The 21,931-nt window shown below is 37.0% G+C and overlaps 1 protein-coding gene across 1 annotated transcript in view; it reads left to right on the forward strand.

Moving 5' to 3' along the window:
• The first annotated feature begins 1,468 nt into the window (after nt 1-1,468).
• The window catches only part of LOC128693714 (obg-like ATPase 1), an 87,816-nt gene continuing 67,353 nt past the window's right edge, over nt 1,469-21,931 (forward strand). The window contains exons 1-7 of the mRNA XM_053783538.2: nt 1,469-1,588; nt 5,386-5,583; nt 8,847-8,903; nt 11,102-11,229; nt 12,082-12,173; nt 12,294-12,455; nt 15,959-16,056. Coding sequence (XP_053639513.1) covers nt 5,399-5,583; nt 8,847-8,903; nt 11,102-11,229; nt 12,082-12,173; nt 12,294-12,455; nt 15,959-16,056 — 722 coding nt within the window. The 5' untranslated portion in view covers nt 1,469-1,588; nt 5,386-5,398. The remainder of the gene's footprint in view (nt 1,589-5,385; nt 5,584-8,846; nt 8,904-11,101; nt 11,230-12,081; nt 12,174-12,293; nt 12,456-15,958; nt 16,057-21,931) is intronic.

Genomic DNA, 21,931 nt, shown 5'->3' on the forward strand with positions numbered 1-21,931 from the left:
AGGGTGTTCCAGATTTTAGGGCCTTTGACATACATTGAATTTTTGTAAAGGTTTAGTCGGACACGGGGAATGCCGTAGAGATGTTTGTGTCTGGTGTTATGCCTGTGGGTTCTGTCACAACTGTCAAGAAAGCGTTTTAGGTCAAGGTTGATATTGGAGTTTAAGGTCCTGTAGATGTAGATTGCACAGTAGTAAGTGTGCATGTAATGAACAGGGAGTAAGTTTAGATCTATGAAGAGTGGGGGGGGGTGTTGCCAGGGATGGGATTTAGTGATTATTCTTACTGCAGCTTTTTGTTGGGTTATTATTGGCTTTAGGTGTGTTGCTGCAGTTGATCCCCAAGCACAAATAGCATAGGTGAGGTGTGGATAAATGAGTGAGTGGTATAGTGTGAGAAGGGCATTTTGCTGCACGTAGTATTGTATCTTGGAGAGGATCCCAACCGTTTTGGATACTTTTTTGGTTATGTGTTGGATATGGGTGCTGAAATTCAGGTTGTTGTCAAGGTATAGGCCTAGGAATTTGCCCTCATTATGTCTGGTAATTAGAGTGTTGTCGATCTTAATGTTAATTTGTGCATCTCCTACTCTGCTACCAAACATAATATAGTAGGTTTTGTCAGTGTTAAGAGTAAGTTTATTGGCTGTCATCCAAGTCGATATTTTGATCAGCTTCTCGTTAACAATGGTGTTGAGGGTGGCAAGATTAGGGTGAGAGATGACATAAGTCGTGTCGTCAGCAAAGAGAATGGGGTTCAGGTGTTGGGATACGTTTGGAAGATCATTGATGTATATGAGAAAGAGAAGGGGACCAAGGACACTTCCCTGCGGAACTCCAGTATCAAGTGGCTGTGTTGTTGATGCTGTGTCTTTAATGGTGACATACTGATACCTATTAGTAAGGTAAGATTTGAAATAAGTAAGAGCATGGCCTCTTATACCGTAATGGTCAAGTTTGTGGAGTAGGATGTCGTGGTCTACTGTGTCAAAAGCTTTTCTTAGGTCAATAAAAATTCCTAAAAGTTCGGGAAATTAGATTTAAGAAAGTATATATAAAAGCACTGGCTTGGCAATAGAGTTGTGGCTAAGTGGAACAAACTTTTAAGTAGTGTCACTGAGGCAGGAACTTTGTGTAGCTTTAAATATAGACTGAACAAGTACAAGAGTAGATGTGGGTGGGAGTGAGTTAGACATGCCTTACATGGGACAATAGAAACAATACACCTTTGTTCTCATTGTTCTTGTGAATTTAGAATAAAATTTTATGAAGAGAAAGGAATTACGAATAAATATAGCAGAAAATAATTTAGAAATATACACAATAGATAAAAATATATTCGTAATCCCTTAAGAATGAGCACAACGCAAAGAACGGGAATTCACGCATATTTCCTGCTCAAAATGTCATATACACCTGAACATGCTTTGATTATAATGTTCTAAACCAATAAAATATATTAAATTCCACATAATAATAGAGAAATAAGGCTCATAAAGTCGTAAATATAAATAACATGATGTCAGCAGCCTCCCTCCACGTTGGGTTTGTTATGGTGTGACAGATTCACTCTCACTTGTTCAGGATTTAGGTAAAATAAACTGCTTTTGCATTGGCACATAGCTTCTATGTTCTTATTTACCGTTAATTGACTCCTTTTTCTTTGTCATCACGTGTGGCTTTATTCATTTAATGAAGTAAAAATGTTTTTTTTTCAGTGAAATGTTTGGGGAACACCGCCTTGTTTTGATGTTAAGAGCTTAATTTGCCATATTTTTTAAAAATTAGGGTTATATAGGTGTTATATGTCGATGTATTTTACATATTGGTGGTTATATAGCGTTATATTATGGTAGGTAAGGGAATATATGCATAGGAAGTATATTGGGCTGGGGATATATGTTGCAGGTACTGTAAGGAATTTTTTTTCATTATAAGTGTACTGATGTCGGTGAAAGGGCTTTTGATCCAAGGGTACGGAACTGGCTAACTGTTTCCTTGGATCAAACCTGATTACCACCTACTTAGGTGCTGTAATGTACCCTGATAAACTTACTACGAGTACGTAAGTTTGTTACCATACGGATTTAGCACTTCCCGTAAGGAAATGATAACTTTGAGAGACTTATTACAAAGCACAATAAGCTTTATTTACAATAATAAAGTAAAATGATTCCTAACAGTCATTATAGATGATCATTGTTGACTTTTTTTTTATGATGACTTAACCTAATATATCCACCCGGTTCCTTCAAGAGGATCAGCGCTGTATGACCCTTACGAGTTTAGTGCTTGGTTATGATTATAATGATAAACCTTCAGAGTATGCTGGCAAAGGACTCTTGATCTAAGGAATGTGAGCTGCCCTTCCTTCCCCTCCGTGGGTCAGACTCGATTGAGTGACTTGCAACATTTGGGAATCTTTACTGAGGAAATGTTTTGCCAGCCAGTTCTTCTCTGTATTAAGTAAATAAGTTTATTCAGGTACAGGTACACATAAATACAGTTACATAAATTATCATACATATCAACATGTGTGTAGATTACCCACCGGGATAACCAAAAAAGTCAAAGTGACTTATTTCCATTTGAGTCCTTGTAATATCTTATTATTTAAACCTTAAAAGTTAAAACAGCTAAGTAATTCGACTATGTGACAGAAGAAAATACTGGCTGGTGAAACATTTCTTCAATAAAGATGTTGCAAAAATGTTGTTCCTCGACTTGGTAAGCTTTCTGAACCATTTACATCCCGTGGATCAGACTTCATTGCCACCCATAGGCAATGATTAGTAAGTTTATTTATGCACAAGTACACATAACTACAGTTATCATACATAGTGTAAATTATCTAGGATAACCCCTAAAAAAAGTCAAAGTGGCTTATTACCATTGGGGTCCTTGATCCCTATAGATCAATGACCCCAGTGGAAATAAGTGCTTCCTCATAATGCCTGAAATGCCTTACATAACTAAGGACTTTCTCATATAAGAAACGTTTGTATTAAATGTATCTTATTGGAAAATAAATTAATAACAATAATGTTCTTAGGTAATTTACAGTGTTCGAGTGGTGTATTTATGTGCGTTTGTGTTCACCTGACGTATTTCTGTATATTAGTGTGTTTGACTGATGTAGTTACATATTACAGTATTCACTTAGCGACGTACTCGTGTACTGACACCTCGAACTTACGATGTCCTCTCTGACCAGTATGCGTACTTAAATAATGTATATTAGAGCTGATTTCCTCTATTCTGTTTATTTCAGTATACAGTACACTACTGTATAAACATTTAAAAATATACCAGAAATATTATAAATGGTGGTTGACACAAACCCACTATCATTATAGTATGCTCCTCACTTAGTAATGAATTTGTTTACTAATGTGATATTAGGAACGGAATTCTGTTGTTAAGTGAGGAGAGGCTGTATTAGCGTGCTCAGTTGATGCATTTACATACATTGAAATTTGAATGATGTGTTATATATGTTCCAGTGTTAAATTGATGTAGTTACATATGTTAGAGCGCTCAACTGATCTATTTACATGTCTTAGTATGTTCAACCAACATACTGTATTTACTTGTTAGTGTTCATCTAACAAAAAAAAAAAAAAACTGGATTCAAATCTAGTAGAAGGAAGAATGCCTGGGCAAGTCTTCTTAAACCTGCCCCCGTTCACCTAGTAGTAAATATAAAGATACCCGGGAGTTACTTGACTAGTGGGTCACATCCTAGGGAAGGGGACCTAAAGACCCGAATGAAAATAAACCATCTGAGGTTAACAATCCAAATAAAGTTACTGACATATATATGTGGTACATAATTGTTAGTTCTGTATAATATTGGAAAAAGTTTAGGCTTCTGCCATAATGCAATGAATAGGGACAACAGATGTATGGAAACATGCCCAACGTTGCCACTTGGCTGGGGATTGAACCATGGACACTCGGTGTGTGAGGCAAGAACTTTGCCTACCACGCCACAGGACCTTAGGTTTAGGGATTCCTCATGATTATAAGTATAAATTGTCCCCATATTTACAATAGTAAGGTCAGTGATCCTGACCTTACTATTGGATGTTAAGGATGTCAGTTGCTTTTGGATATTGTTGAGCAGCAAATTTTGCTCATTAAATTGAAAAACCTTTAAATCAGGTCCAATACATCAAGCTTTTACTGTTTATACTATTTGGGCAGCTTACACAACACTAGAAAATGCAGTACAATACACATGATTCCTTTGCATAGCAGTGTCAAGTCCCATCGCAATAATCCATAGACATTTAGGTGTTGCAGTCACTAGCCAGGTGATTCCTTAATCTACTGTAGTCCACTGAGTGAGAATCTGAATCTCTAACTACGTTATCTTTACCATTTTTCCAAGAAACGTTGAGTTTAATTATTGCAAATTCTTCTCTCTTCTTCAAAAGCAAGAAGGCACAATACCATGACTAGAACAATACACAAGTAACCCGCACATAGGAGAAGAAACTTACGACAGTGTTTTGGTTAGACTTGAACCATTAACTAGTCACCAGAATCAAATCAAGCAGATTGCTCTTTCTTGTTGACTCAGTCTCATTATTTCGGTTCTTCAAAGAACATTTGTTCTGGAATAATAAAATCCCAAATTATTTCCTGTTATTACAAGCAAGTGGGCACTGCTCTGCTTGTATGTTAATCAAATAGGCATATTGGATTTTTTTGGCAAATCTTTGGAAACTTTCTACTTTTAATTCATCCCTTTCAGTGGTAGAAATGCAAATGTTTAAAATACATGAGGTAGGTAAAGTTTCAGTACTTAAAATATGCATCAGCATCACTTGCAAAAGTGCAGCTTTGATGGATGAAATTCCCAGTACGTACTTCATCCAGTGCTCTAATTATCAGATAACCCATCACTTGGCCTCGTCTGTCTCTTGAACTCATCATCTGATCTCATCTCTGGCTTACTCTCCTCCCTCAGTCGTGACTTTGTTAATGGTTAAAGGTGGAATGAAATATCGTCTAAAGTTTTTTCCTCATAGTATATGTTGGTTAGTTGCGAACAGCGGGTACAATATTGTGTAACTTTATTGGACACAGGTTGACAGTGCTTCACCTGTGAGGGCTCATGTAATAAAAAGCCAGAAGGAGTAGGGATCTTTCTGTAAGTACTATATAAAGTTGTCATGAATGTCTTGCCATAATGCCAGTACATTCTGTAATGTAAATGATACGCTGATTATCTGTACAGAAGATTATACATATTATTATTATGATTACTATACAACAGATAACTTTAAAAGATTAATGGATTTTTGCACTCATATTTAGTGCTTCTTGATTTTTAGTGTGCATTAGAAATGCTGATAAGTTTAATTTTTTTTCTCTTGGCAGTTCATAATTAGAAATGCCACCCAAAAAAGCGGCAGCGCCTGAGCCCCGGCCTCTGATTGGCCGTGTGGGAACAAATCTGAAAGTGGGCATTGTTGGTCTGCCAAACGTTGGCAAGTCGACCTTTTTCAACGTCCTCACCAAATCATCGGCTCAAGCTGAGAACTTCCCTTTTTGCACCATTGATCCAAATGAAAATAAGTATCCAATATTTATATGCTGTACTGACTAGTTTTATCTTAGATGAAGGTGGGGGGTGTAGAGTATTGGCACACAGTAAATTCTCTACCTTATCTCTTATGTCACTTCAACAATATATCTGCATATCACATGTTATTGTTTAGCTTCACATGCTTATCCCAAACATGTAAGAGATGGGCATCTTGTTTGGTCAGTGTGAATGACAGTTAGCCTTGTAAATACAGTGATCCCTCGTTTATCGTCGTTAATCAGTTCCTGGAAGTGCGACGATTATCGAAATAGACGATTTTCGAATCAATTTTCCTCATAAGAAATGATGTAAATACAATTAATCTGTTCCTGACACCCAGAAGTATTAAAACAAAAAATTTTTTTACATGAAATACAGATGTAGTACATAAACAATACAATGGGACACGATGAATGAGGAGGAGGAGGAGAGATTGGATTAGTTACTGCTTGGAAGGGGAATCCCCTTCCATCAACACCTTAGGTAACAAGTCCTTTTCTGGGGTTACATACTTCTCTGTTTCTTAATGGCACTAGAACCAGCTTGAGAGTCACTGGAGTCCTGTCTCGCAAAAAAGTGTCCAGAGAGCTCTGTTTCTGGCATCTCTTTAAAACTTCCCTAAAATGGGTGAAGACTCTGTCACTGTACAAGTTGCCGATATGGCTTGCAACATCCTTCTCAGGGTGATGTTTCTCCATAAATCTTTCCATCCTACCCCACATTTCAAAAATCTCCTTAATTTCTGAAGAAGGCACCTTCTTCCATCTCTCTTCCTCCTCCTCTGCAGCAAGATTCTGAGCTGCGATCTGTTGCTGTTCCTGCTGAAGCTCTTGCAGCTTCTCAGTGGTTAGCTCTTTGTTGTGGTCCTCCTCCAACTCTTCCACATCCTCCAAACTCACATCCAACCCCATGGAACTCCCCAGTGCCACAATAGATTTCACGACTGACATAGGCTTATCAAGGAATGCCACAGACCCTTCAAAATCCCTCTTGTGGACACAATCTGGCCACAATTTTCTCCAAGCAACAACAGCTTCCTTGATTTCCTTTTTCTTTGCCACGATGGAAGATATGGTTGTATGGGGTTTGTTATACATCCTGGCCAGTTCGGCCACACGTACACCACTTTCATATTGTTCAATGATGTTTTTCTTAACCCTTTGAGGGTTTCGGCCGTACTAGTACGGCTTACGACCCAGGGTTTTTGACGTACTAGTACGCCTAAATTCTAGCGCCCTCAAATCTAGTGGGAGAAAGCTGGTAGGCATACATGTGAAAGAATGGGTCTATGTGGTCAGTGTGTGCAGTATAAAAAAAATCCTGCAGCACACAGTGCATAATGAGAAAAAAAAAACTGACCATGTTTTTGGAATAAAACAGCGACTTTGCACTGTATTTTCGTATGGTATTTATTGTTGTACTCTAGCTTTCTTGGTCTCATTTTATAGAATGGAAGACATATTACAGAAATTGAGATGATTTTGACTGGTTTTACAATGAAAAGTACCTTGAAACTGAGCTCAAAGTAGCAGAAATGTTCGATTTTTACCTAAGTTCAAAAGTAAACAAATCATGCCAAGCATCCAATACATGTCAACTGGTGAGTCTAATATTCTTTCACAAGTGCGCTGATATTATTTATACCATTTCTACACTAATGCAGCAGTCTGCATAACAGTAAATCTTCTATTTTTTGTAAGAATAAAAATTGAAAGTGGAAAGCCAAAGAAATATAAGAGGGGCCTGGGGATGTGACTAACGAACAGAGGAAATGTTATTTTAGTGCCAGGAATGTCTTTCTTGTTTATTCTGGACCCTATTTGGAAATTGGCATTTTTTGAAATTTGTGTGAAATTGGCAAAATTGCTAAATTCTGACCACTGTATTGGATAGTCAAAATCAGTAAATGGGGGGTTTCTTGTGCTCATTCAATAGAAAAAATGGAGTTCTAGAGAAATAGTTATGATTTTTGCCGACTAGTACATGGAATTGGCTGAAAATAGGGCTCAAAGTGGGCAAAATCGCCGATGAGTAAACATCGTCGAGACCACTAATTTCGCAAGAGCATAATTCCGTAAGTTTTCCATCAAATTTCATACTTTTGGTGTCATTATGACCGGGAAAAGATTCTCTATCTTTTCATAAGAATAAATATTTTTTTTTTTAAATTTGGCCGACCCTGAGAACAAGTCTCGGAGAGGGCCTGTCAACCCTCAAAGGGTTAAATTCAATCGTATTTCTCACCTTTACCAAAGGCTTGGCACTAGGAGCTTTCTTTGGAGCCATGGTAGCTTATTTAGCACTTGCAAGCACTAAAATGAATGGAATATTATGAAATATTTCGTATGAACAAGTGAGGGGACCGTCGCTCACTGGTAAATAATGGCACACTGGCTGGGAAAGGAGGCCAAGGCGACTTAGAGCCGTGAGTACGCGTCCAGGACGAATGACGATTAGCGAGTCGACCGACCATTTGCGAGCCAATGTTTGGACAAAACACAACGATTTCCAAAAAGGGCGACTATCAAGCCCAACTATTATCGAGGGACCACTGTATGTGATATTTGAGGGTTTTACACCAGTAAATGAAGGTTTTTATGTCAGTGCATGTTTGTGAGCCTGTGTATATACCATTATTTATAGAAAGGAATATCTTTAGCTTATAAAAACAGTTTTATGATACCCAGGGGTAATTTGGATGAGGCAGTGAAATATTTGCATGTTAGTTTACTAGAGAAAATGTTTAGAGAGAATGGCTGCAGTGCGTTGTACAGTAAGTAGGATTATTTCAAGATGTCAATGAAAACAACTTAAATAATTCTGTATTTTCTTGTGTGGTCTTCTGTCAGGTATGACCTCTAATGATTTAATTAAGAATCGAGGTGTTAAACGTGAGGCTTATGATTAAGTGGAAAGATCTTCCGCTCACAACAGAAGGTCCCATAATCAGTTCTAGGATGGGTAAGACACTGGGCCTGCTTTCTTGCACCTGTTGCCTCAGTTTTCCTACCAGTGAATAGGTACATGAGTGCTAGCTGACTGTTGTGGGTCACATCATGGGGAAGGCAGTAATCTTTACATAGGACTGGACTTTGTAGTGAGATTTGAGAAAGAGAAGTGGTAATAAATACAAATGTGAAGGGTTGTAAGTGTGGGGTAAATTGTGCATTATCCTCTTGCTGTGTGATGAGAAGCTGTACACTATATACATACAATGATAGGCCATTAACTTGTATATTTTTCTATCACGTAGGGTTCCTGTACCAGACGAAAGATTTGACTACTTGTGTGAGTTCCACAAACCTGCCAGGTATGTCAGTTTTTTTTTGATTGACTGTAATTGATTGTCTGCTACCCAGGGCCAGATTAAGGCATGGGCTTTATGGGCTGCAGCCCAGGGTCCTCCAGAGAATAAATGAAAAGTGTTTACAGTTACTGTTGTAAGTTTATGATTCTTTCTCCTTCTTTCAACACATCGGCCGTATCCCACCGAGGCAGGGTGGCCCAAAAGTAAAAAACGAAAGTTTCTCCTTTTACATTCAGTAATATATACAGGAGAAGGGGTTACCAGCCCCTTGCTCCTGGCATTTTAGTCGCCTCTTACAACACGCATGGCTTACGGAGGAAGAATTCTGATCCACTTCCCCATGGAGATAACAGGAAATAAACAAGACACCAGCAATCCTACCATCATGTAAAACAATTACAGGTTTCTGTTTTACGCTCACTTGGCAGGACAGTAGTACCTCCCTGGGCGGTTGCTGTCTACCAACCTACTACCTAGAAGATTGTGATTATAGTATGTTATTACATCACATATATGATGAACTGTTGACTGTTGTGATTAATGTTCTTCCTTTTGAAAATAAAACTGGAGGCCTCACAGTACCTGTAGCCCAAGGTCCTACAAAATCTTAATCCCACTCCAGTGATACCTGTATACTGAAAAATTATTTTTACCTGTACTCTGAATTATGATTGAAATGGGTAATAGTTCAGGAGTTTCCAGTGACCTTCAGAAGAATTACTTTGATTAGTTTCTTTTAACACACCACACCAACTATCTCCCACAGAGGAGGGTGACCTGAAAAAGAAGAAATATATTTTCTTCTTTTTACATTTAGTAATTTATACAAAAGGATTACTAGGCACTTGGTCCAGGCATTTAAGTTGCCTCTTATGACACACATGGCTTATGGAGGAAGGAGTCTTCTCTATGTTCCCAAGGATAACTTTGATTAATATAAGGCTGAAAAAAAAAAAGGAATACTCTCCATGTTGGATCTTGATTCAATGGGAAACCAGGTACTATTCATTCCATGTAACTAGGTCAAAAAGAAGCAAAGCCAGGTTCCTTGAATCTTTATGCTTGTGAAAGACTCTTCGTTCAAGAAACTGGAGCTACCTTCCTCTTCCCCTTCTTGGGTCAAACCTAGTAACCTATTTCTCAGGTGTTGTATGACTCCTATGGGTTTAGTGCTTCCTCATGAATGTAATAACATTAATGTGACAAATATAGTATTGCATATAGTGGTGGTGATGCCACCTTGCCCAAGATCAAGCTCCAAGAAATTCATCAAAGGTATATTAAAGAAACTAATCAAAGGTATACCATAGGTGGGGGACGTATATCTCAAATAAAATTGACATTTTGATAGAAATGATGTACATGTATTTAATAATCATCATCTTTTGATATTTCTGGTTAACTAAATACATTGCTTAGACCTTGGGTGAGATATGGCTGATGAAATAAAAATTTGACTTAAGATCCATCCCTGGTGGGAGAAAGCTAAAACAATATATTTTCTGTATGCTCATCAGTACCACTGAAAGGCAGTGTAAGTTACTCTGCCTGGGAAAATTTTTACTTACGTTTTATCGTAACGGACTATGCAGTACAGGGTATCCCTCATTTTATGTTGTAGATGTATTCCAGGCTCTTGGCAGTGGTACCAAGCTCAATCAAGCCATAAACATTTCATTATGCATAATAAAAATCTTCAGTGCACTTTGCTATTTGTACTGATCATATACAGTGATTATATATTGCATATACAAGCAGGTTCCACTTATAAAACCAGTTAGGTTCCAGGCTACTGCTGTAAAGTGAAACATTGCCTTTTTTCACTTTCAAATGCATATAAAAGCCTGATAACATGTTTACAGTGTCATATGTTAAGTGAGCATTAGAGCTAGGCCTAAAAAATTCATATTCAATACACACATTACTTAGAATATTTTTCTCCTTAGCTTTTTGTGAGTGAATATATTTATTGTAGGAAGTCTGAATAAATGAAGAATGACTCTAATTGAAAACTGCTGCATTAGTGAAATGCTGTAAAGTGAAGCATTGTTAAGCTAAGCACTGTAATGTATAGAATTACCAATAGAAATAGGATATCATATAATAATGAATGCACATAAATATGCATAAAATGAGAGAGGAGACCTGTATATGAACAGTTATCTACTTGTCTCATTAGCATACCTTTTTCTCTTGTTTAGCAAAGTTCCTGCATTCCTGAACGTGACTGATATTGCTGGTCTAGTAAAAGGTGCAGCCGAGGGACAAGGCCTGGGAAATGCTTTCCTCTCTCATATCAAGGCCTGCGATGCTCTCTTTCATCTCACTCGTAAGTTATTCTCAGTTATTATGCCTCTGTGTGTGTGTTTCACCAAAGAAAACCTGCCTTTGGTTGAAGATTGTTGTATTATTACAGATGTAGTACGTATTATTATAGTCATGGTAGTGCTAAACCCATAAGGCCATACAACACCTGGGGAATGGGAGGCAGTCAGGTTTACTGTGAAAGATTGAGAGCAAAGTGCTTCCAGCTCCTTGATCAGGACCCCATTGATGGGTACAGATGTATTAATGGATGTGCCCTTTGATTTATGTTGTAAGAAGTTGAAAGTCCAGATAAAGAATGGGGTTCAATTTTATTTTTCTGTCAGTTTTGTACACCACCCTGAAGGACTATCTGGGTTTAAGCTTTTGCAAATACCAACTTAGAGCAAGGCTAGGGTAAAGTTTAGGATGGACCTGGTATTGTTGAGGATAATGCAGGTCTACATGAAAAGGATTTATTGAGTTGTAAAAGACTCAGAATGATTATCATATCCATCTTAGAATTTAACCTTTGGATTACAGATTGAGAGGCATTGAAGGTGGATGCCATAAAGGTGGATTTGATATCCTTTTCATTTTTCAGGCTTGATTATTTTAAAATGATCTTTTTCTGTCAGCTACATTCTTTTTAATCATTGCACTTACTATTCTTACATAAGGTACTGGATAAAATATTAATGCACATTCTAATGCCCTTCCCTTTAAATTTTTCACATACTAAACTTTTTTTTTATTTTGCTCTAGTTCTTTATAATTTATTATCCACCCTTATCATTTTTGTATCACTGTTTCCAATATTGCATATTGCTGTGAGAAAACTTGTACATCCAGTTGTGTTTTACGTCGTTCATTACAGGGGCATTTGAAGACGATGATGTTACCCATGTGGAGGGTGATGTTAATCCTGTCCGTGACCTGGAAATCATTCTTGATGAACTGCGATTAAAGGTTTGTGTGTCTTTCTTTTGCTGTAAATTATACAAGAAGTGAAATTTTTGTGTTATTTTGCTGGAGAGTTTTTAGAAGAGGTTAGTGAATATTTGCTATATATGAATTTTTCTTTTGCAGGACATCGAGTATATTGAGACTGTGTACGATAAGCTATTTAAATTAGTAGAACGAGGAGGGGACAAGAAGCTGAAGCCTGAATTTGATTGTGTGTGCAAGGTCAAAAATCTCTTGCAGGAGGAGAAGAAACATGTACGATTTGCTGAATGGGATGTCAAAGAGGTGAGTCTTACTGGGGTCTTTGAATACAGTAAGCCCTTGTATTACACAATACTTATTATCCTGAAAATCATCATTTCCTGAGAAATATGTCATCAAAACTAAATTATTATTATTATAATCATAACTAAGTGATAAACCTATAAGGGTCATACAGCGCTTTGTCAAAACTAAAGACATCATTGGATAATAGGATTAGAGTTCAGTTCTCAAAAATCACCAGGTCTGGCAGTACAGCTGTTGAATGAATAATGGTGAATGTTTCCTTTATTGGAATCCTCAGTTTGGTGGAAAATGGACGATTTGGTAAAAAAAAAAAAAAAAAAATTCTGTATTTCACAAACTGAGAGTCCAGACATAATATCATATCTTTTAAAGGGTTGTTAATTTGAGGATCTTTGGTTGAGGTGGGAGAATATGGCTGTTTGGATAATATTTGAGTGTCTTCACATGTCGATAGATGTGGTTTATTAGTGGATCAAAGTTCTCTACAATGTGTTGGTGGATCAAAGTTCTCTACAATGTGTTGGTGGATCAAAATTCTCTGCAATGTGTTAGTGGATCAAAATTCTCAGTAATGTGTTGGTGGATCAAAATTCTCTCAAATGTGTTGGTGGATCAAAGTTTTCTGTAATGTCTTGGTAGATCAAAGTTCTCTATAATGTCTTGGTGGATCAAAGTTCTCTAATGTCTTGGTAGATCAACATTTTCTATAATGTCTTGGTGGATCAAAGTTCTCTGTAATGTCTTGGTGGATCAAAGTTCTCTGTAATGTCTTGGTGAATCAAAGTTCTCTGTAATGTCTTGGTAGATCAAAGTTTTCTGTAATGTGTCTGCATGATCTGTATTGATCTATACAATATAAAATTCAGTAGTTTATGACATTCAACATCCCAAAGCAAGTTATACACTTCTAACTATATTAGAGCTGTGACAAGATTAATAATTCTGTTTCACCAGCATGGTTGTTGGTGTGAGCTAATTCTTCTCCTCCTGCTTCACTTCTCTTCCTGCTTCACTTCTCTTGCTGTTTCACTTCTCTTCCTGTTTCACTTCTCTTCCTGCTTTACTTCCTCTTCCTGCTTTACTTCCTCTTCCTGCTTTACTTCCTCTTCCTGCTTTACTTCCTCTTCCTGCTTTACTTCCTCTTCCTGCTTTACTTCCTCTTCCTGCTTCACTTCCCCTTCCTCCTCTTTCTTAGATTCCATTTCCAGCATTTTTTTTCAGTGAGGTATGACTTATCTTCCAACAGTTTTTCTAACTTTCCTATAACATTGAAGGAGGAAGAACATTGAAAGCCATTTTTTTCATTACAAATGAAGAATAACTATATAAAGCATTACTGGATTGAACTGTCCCTTCAGGGTTGGTGCCTTAATGTTAGTAAAGGGCACTTGATTAAGGGAATTGAAGCTGCCCTCCACTTTCTTGGATCAGATCTTATTACCTCTCATACCCAAAGGTGCTCTATAACCCTTGTGGGTTTAGCACTTCCCTGTGAATATAAAAATATGCAGGAAAAAGATTGTCCAGGGTTATCCCACTTTAGTTCACTGGACAATAAACTAGCAACCTTTGTCCGCTGATGACGTAATTTCGTGTGTCCTTTATTAACAATATACCGAGTTGCAAGTTACCCATCATGTTAGTGTTCAGGTAAAGAATTTTTTCTGGCACTTCATTCAAAAATCGAGCATTTTTCAAAATTGATATACAGCCTCTCCTCACTTTGCGATTTTCTTGTTTACCAACGCCTCGGACTTATGACTGGCTCTTTGACCAGTATTCATACCTAAATAATGTACATTAGAGCTGATTTCCTCTATTCTGTTTATTTTAATATACAGTACACTACTGTATATACATTTAAAAATATACCAGACATGTTATAAATGGTGCAAAGGTGACATTAAAACAGTATCAAAGATGGTTGACACAAAACTTGCTACCATTATAGTGTGCTCCTCACTTAGCGACAAATTCGTTTAACGACATGGTCTTAGGAACAGAACTCCGTCGTTAAGTAAGGATAGGCAGCACATACCTACTCAGCACTTCTCAAAATATCTGAACATTTTGAATAAATATGTGATGCAGATTTTCTCTTTTTTTTTTTAATATGATATTAAATGCATTGCTCAGTTGACATACATACAGACTTAATTGACATATGTACATGCTGCTTAATTGGTGCTGGCTTGTCATTATTACTCAAAATAAGGGAAAAAAATTATTTCCATTTTTTCTGCAGTGAATTTTTTTTTTATTTTTTTCAGATTCAAAGTCAACATACCTGTAGTTGAATTAGTCAGAAATGCATTTTTAACTCAGTAGCAAAGTTATCATTGTCTGGTGTTACTTGACTTTAACCCTTTGACTGTTTCAGGCCCCTTTCTGAAACTGTCATTCTATGTCGCCAAATATTCAAAAAAAAAAAAAAATTTTCCTTATGAAATGATAGAGAAGCTTTTCCCGATGGTAATGACACCAAAAGTTCGAAATTTGGTAGAAAACTCACGGAATTACGCTCCCGCGAAGTTAGCGGAATCGGCAACATATGTGTATCGGCGATTTCGCCGACTTTGAGCCCTGTTTTCAGCCAATTTCATTGTTCCAGTTGACCAAACTCATAGCTATTTCTTTAGAACTCCATTTTATCTATCAGCTGAGTACAAGAAACCGCCCATTTACTAATTTGAATTACCCAGTATAGTGGTCAGAAATTGGCAATTTGGCCAATTTCACGCAAATTAAACAAGATGCCAATTTCAAAATAGGGTCCAGAATAAACAAGGTAGACATTCTTGGCACTAAAATAGCATATCCTCTGTTCATTAGTCACATCTCTAGGCCCCTCTTATATTATTATTGCTTTCTATTTTGATTTTTTATTCATACAAAAAAATACAAAATTTACTGTTATGCAGACTACTGCATTATTGTAAAAATGGTATAAATAATATCAGTGCACTAGTGAAAGAATATTAGACTCCCCAGGTGACGTGTATTGGACGTGTGGTGTGATTTGTTTACTCCTGAACATTGGTAAAAATCGAACATTTCTGCTAATTTGAGCTCAGTTTCAAGGTCGTTTTCTTCAGCAAAGTAAAGAAAATCATCTCTATTTCTGTAATATGTTTTCCATTTTATCACCTAAGACCATGAAAACGCGAATACAACGATAAATACTATACGAAAATACACCTCAAAGTCGGCTTTTTATTCCAAAAAAACGATCAGAGTTTTTTTTTCTCATTACGCAATGTGTGCTGCAGGATTTTTTTTATGTGGTGCACACTGATCACACAGACCCATTCTCTCACATGTGGGCCTACCAGCTTTCTCCCGCTTGATTTGAAGCCGCTAGAATTATTGAGTATATATACGTCAGAAACATTGGCTCGTAAGACGTATTTATACGTCGAAAACAGTCAGAGGGTTAATGATGTCTAGTCTGAGGCTAAATCCATTGAGTTTACTAATGTAGTTATGTCAATTATTTTCAGATTGATGTGTTAAATAAGCACTTGCTTATAACCAGTAAACCCATGATCTACCTGGTCAACTTGTCTGAAAAGGACTACATTAGGAAAAAAAATAAATGGTGAGTACCCAGACTACATTAATGTTAGTGAAGGATGATGCTTGCCAAAACTTTCCCAAGCTTTATTTCCCTTCAAGGATGAGGGGTGTCTTGATGCAAGTGAAGGGCCCTTGATTCAAGGAGTTGAAGCTACCTTCCCCTTCTGGTCAAACCTGATTTACTCCCATCTGTAGGCTTATTAAGACCATATGAGTGTAGTGCTTCTCTGTAATTAGAATAATTTAATGTCATCAAATCTTTGATGCATCCAGATGATGCATCAAACTCTTCATTAAGTATTTTAAGGCACTACCATATATATATATATTTTTTTTTTTAATGTACCAGCCGTCTCCCACTGAGGCAGTGTGATATCAACAGAAAAACAAAAGTTTTTCTTTTTTACACTTGGTAATTTATACAGAAGAAGGGGTTACTAACCCCTTACTCTCAGCATTTTAATCGCCTCTTGTGACTTACAGAGGAAGGATTCTTTTCTGCTTCCCCATGGAGGAGGCACTATCATATTTACCATTAACCCTTAAACTGTCGAAACAAATTTACGTCCACATGCATAGTGCTCCAAAAGTAGATCTGTGTTTTTTTACATATTTTCAAATATAACAAAAAAAAAAAGTAGATCAAAGTTTTTTTTACACGTTTTCAAATGTAAAAAAAAAAAATATGCTTTTTTTTTTACATACTTTCAGATGTTGAAAAAACGTAGATCTATGTTTGGACAGTTTAAGATCTAATAGCAATTTGGAATTTTGTTATTCCTGAGTACCTGTTTGTTCAAGAAATTCACACCAAGCAATAGCTACAACAACAACAGCAATGAAGAAAAAATGTTAAAATTTATATTTAAAAATGATAGTATGATCATCAGGATCATAAGCTCTAGAAAAGATATGTGCCTTTCACCTGAGACTTGAAAGCATGAAAAGATTTCTAATTTTAAAATATTTCCTAAAAACTGTGTACATTGCCTGATGTAGATAAATGGTTCAGAGAACTGACAAGTTAATAGACACGTGTGCAACACTTAGGTATGTGTGTTGTGGAAACGTTTCACCACACAGTGGCCATTCGTCTTTGTATAGGTCTGATGAAGCATTGTGGTGAAATGTCTCCACAGTAAAGATACCCAAGTGTTGCACACGTGTCTAATTTATTACATTGCCTGATGTTACTGAAATTATTAGATTTACTGCAGTGATCTTGCTTGTGTTTCTGGACAGTTTTCAGTTAGTTTATTGACGATTAGTAGTTAATATTTCCCTCACCAAGTATTCACTCTCACATTGTTTAATTTTAAATATTTGTCGGGTGACATTTTTTTTGCATATTCTGTTGACATCGGCACCTGAGTGAGGAGGCACCTTGAAAAACAGTTTGTAATACCTCATTGTAATGGACTAATAGGAAGGAGTGTCCATTAAATATCAGAATTATGTTAAAATTTAACAAGCAAATGCAGTAACATTATTTATTGTATACCCAATATAGTATACAGGCTCTCCTCAACCTATGATGGGGTTACGTTCTGACAAACCCATTATAAGTTGAATATGAATATGTTAAATAATAAGTCAATAAATGAATAATTACTGTAAGTAACTAAATACCAGTATTGAAAAGTAAATAAGTGAATATGTACTAGTTATGAACTTGCCTGCTGCCTTCATGCTGGGTAATTATCTTGAGTTTCATCTCCAAAATATTTGTTTTTGCACTATCGTAAAGTCAAAATATCATAAGTCAAATCATCATAAATCAAGGAGCACCTGTACTATACACACATTTTTTTTTTTTTTTTCACTCTGGTCATATCCCACCAAGGTAGGGTGATCCGACAGAAAGAAAGCAATTTCACTGTCACTCATTCAGTGACTGTTTTGCCAGACAGGCACTGACATCACAGTTCAGATGACCCTCCAGACTGCAACATCCCCCCACCTTTCCTTCAGAGTGCTGGCACTGTACTTCCTACCTCCAGGACTCAAATTTGGCTAACAGGCTTCCCTTTAGTACCTTTGTAAATATTACCTTGCTCACACTCCACCAGCACCTCAGATCATAAAAACCACTTGCTTCCACTCCTGTCTAACAGGCTCACACAAACCTGTTGGATGTCCAAGCTCCTAACCCTCTTTTACATTCGTTCCCTAATTTCTTTATCAATTTTGGTAACTTATGTTCAGAATCTCCCCAAAGAACTGTGTTATCAGCAAATTACAGATCTGCTGTAATAAACATTGAAAATAAATGCATTAAACGTACACTTTACCCAATGGATTTTGTCTGTTATATCGTAAATCTTTTATATCAAGGTTCTTATCCCCTTATTCCTTATATCAAACCTTAATGCCTCCCATTCTCTAAACCCTAATGGGTTTAAAGCTTCCGGATTAAAACAATCTGAAATGAAATAAAATGCCAGATCAGACAGGAAAATAATTACCTTGCTCACTTGTGACTTGACAATAGTCTGGGACAGACTGTAACGTCATCTATTGTTTCCTCACTAAATGTGAGTTATTTGTGTATGATTATCTCCAGATTTTTGTTGACAATATTTTCTGAATTTTTACCATAAGTACTTTATTTTTTTTTTATCTCTTTCATTGGATGTATCTTGATGCTGGTGAGGGGCTTTTGATCTTAGGCATAGAGGTTACCACTCCTCTTCCTCAGATCAAACTTGATTTCCTCCTATTTCCCAGGCAGTGTAAAACCTCTTCAGGTTTAGTGTTTCTCGTTAAATATAATATTAATTGGCTTCGTTTTTGTGGTATGTTAAAACATGTTGAGTGTTCCTCTTACTCATATACAATTAGGCATTCACATTTATTTTCATCCTACTACAGAAGATATCTATAAAACTGCTCTCCATTCTGTTATGTAATTGAAAAAGCGCTTCAAAAATTGAATAGCACATATCATGGAGGCCTTTCCCTGGACTATTTAATTTTAGTTACACTTCTTAATTGTATTTATGGAAAAAAATGCTACAATGGACAATGCTACATAAGCTATTCCCATATTTTTTCCATGTGATTACTAGAGACAGTCTCCTCTAATCATTGTGCAACATTTAACATCAAAATTGTATCTGTACATATACAGTGAGCTTTATAAAAGTGCTGACTGCAAGCTTTATTTTTTATTTTTTAACGTGCTGGCCGTCTTCCACTGAGGCAAGGTGACCCATCTTAAGATTAGTAAATAGAGGATCAACCCTCCTCCACTCCTTGCTCTGAAGAACCCATACTGTTTTAGCATTTCACATAATAATGATGATAATATTACTACTAGAAATAAGAAAACATGTTAATTTGAGTCAGCTATATTAAGATGATTCTCAGGTATAGTTACAGTATGTACTTGGATTTCCCACCACCCAGATTTTTTTTATTTTTTTTTTATGACAAAAGCAACCTGAGTAGTAAAGTGTTACATATATAGAAAGATGAACTCTGAAACACAATATGAAACAAAATTTATTACGTAGATAGAATTTGGTGGTACTGTGCAGTATTCACAAATTGTGACTGATAGAAGGGAGGGGAGAATAGAGAACACATACATACCTCTTCAACCAGGCTATTGCTAGTGGCAGCCAACTGACGTGCATAATGATCACAGCCAGGTTGAGCTAACATTAAAATTTAGATAGTAGAAGGAAAGAATGATATGGGGTTTTAATAAGTCTTGAACTAAGGGTACGGTAAGGTTACGAGGAAATAATGATGGGTGGTGGATGGATGCTAATTGGTAGACAGGTGTTAGCAGGGGACAGGTGTTATTAGAATATACCAAGTTGATATGAGTGTGTGAGGGAGGTGGACAGGAGACTTGTGCTAGGGATGGAGATACCTGTTACTGTGATTTACCTGTGACTACCTTTGAGGGGTTTCTCTACCCTAGCAGCCCAGCTGGGGGCCAGACTTCTCTGTTGATTTCCGGTTCAGCCAGGCTATTGGTGCTAGTGACCCTCTGCTCCACATAGCCATCACAGCCTGGTTGATCTGGCATTTTGCAAAAGTAGTGGTCCAGTTTCCTCTTAAAGACTTTTCTACTTGTTCTGGCAGTGTTTATGATGTATCTTAATAGTTTGGACAGTCTTGGGTTATGAATGTTGTCATAGTGTTCCCTTGTAGTATTTTCTTTTATAATTCCTCCTATATATCTCACTCCAGTACATAAATTGTTGTGGCAGTATGTATATTTGGGACCAGGCCCTCAAGTATCTTCCATATACAGTATATTATCTAGTATATTTCTTCTTCGCTCCAGAGAGTACATGCTGAGTACTTTGAGGTGTTCCCAGTAGTTTAAATGCTTTAGTGGCTCCATTTGAGCAGTAAAGATCTCTGCACATTTTCCAGCTCTTATACCTCTCCTGACTTGAAACGAGCAGTCAACACCTGACAATTTTCTAGACGAGACAATACTAGTAATTTGACTAGTATCATCACTGGTATAATTTCTAGTTTTGAAAGTTCTCATTATCCACCCTATCATTTTCTGGCATTCTTGACATTTGCTTTATTGTATTCTCGAAATTATAGGTTATCTAACATTATACTCAAATATTTTACATGTTCCTTTCATTCTATGAGATGGTCCTCTTGTGTGTTGTATTCATTGCTCATTTTGAGTTTCTTTATTCTTTCCATATCTGAACATTTGAAATTTGTTACCATTGATCATTATGTTATTTGCATTGCCCACTGGAAGACTGTTGATGTCTCCATGTAATTTTTCATTCTCATCTGCTGAAGCTGCTTTCATGTCTATTTCAGTATCAACCACAGAGGATGATATTGTGCTGTGGGTACTGTATTTATCGGTATCTGCTAAGAGGCACTAGTTGTACTGAACTTTTTACTTTGCTAAAGCTATATTTTTGCCTTTTTTGTGGTCTGTTAGAAAATTGAATATTCATTATCCTATTTTCCTGTTATTTGGGTTCCCACTCACTGATGGCATATGCCAAATGGTTTAGTGAAGTAGGTGTTGACCACATCTACATTTTGATTTTCTTCCAAAGCCTGAAACCCGGTCTCAACAGATAGACGTAAGGAGTGGGGACAGGTGAGAGGAATAAAAGAGAGGTATTAGGGGCAGGGAGGCAGATATGAAAATGTTAGGGAATATAGAGGAACAAAGGAACAAAGAGCAGGTGTGTGAGGGAGCAAGGGGTGAAATACACAGTTTTTAGTCTAGGAAGCAGGTGTGTATACAAGCGTGCATGTTGTATACTGTACATTGTTTCGTGATAACATTGCATGTTGGTACTCCTTTGTTCCATGAAATGTTTACTAAATTCAGTATTTGATGACTAGAACACATGTTGGGCTCACATGTGGTCTTTTATGATGCTATTTCTGACATACCAGTAACTAGTTTCCATGGCTGTTGCTGGGTGATGTTCCTCTTTGTTTATCGAAGTATTCGTAAATCTGCACATCGCCATAACAACATACTGGAGTGAGAGATATGAGAGGAAGAGAAGAATAAACCCAGTGAAAAGGAGGGCCACAGTGGGCACAATAAGGGAACACTATCAACATTCGTGGCCCCAGATTATTTAACATCTTACCAGAAGATATCAGAAACATTGCTGGGACAAGTGTAGAAGTCTTCAAGAGGGAACAAGACAAGCATCTCTACCAGGTGCCAGATAAACAAGGCTTTGATGGATATGTGGGGGCAGCAGGCCACCAGCAGCAACAGCCTGGTTGACCAAGCTAGTAACAGATGAGCCTGGCCCATGGCCAGGCTCAGGGAGTAGAAAGACGGTTGGAACTCATCAAAGGTATATCAAAGGTACTTAGGAGACTGAAACTTACGACAACGTTTTGGTTCGATGACAGTATTGTTGATGACA

This window comes from Cherax quadricarinatus, chromosome 34, assembly GCF_038502225.1.
Source record: "Cherax quadricarinatus isolate ZL_2023a chromosome 34, ASM3850222v1, whole genome shotgun sequence".
Lineage (NCBI taxonomy): Eukaryota > Metazoa > Arthropoda > Malacostraca > Decapoda > Parastacidae > Cherax > Cherax quadricarinatus.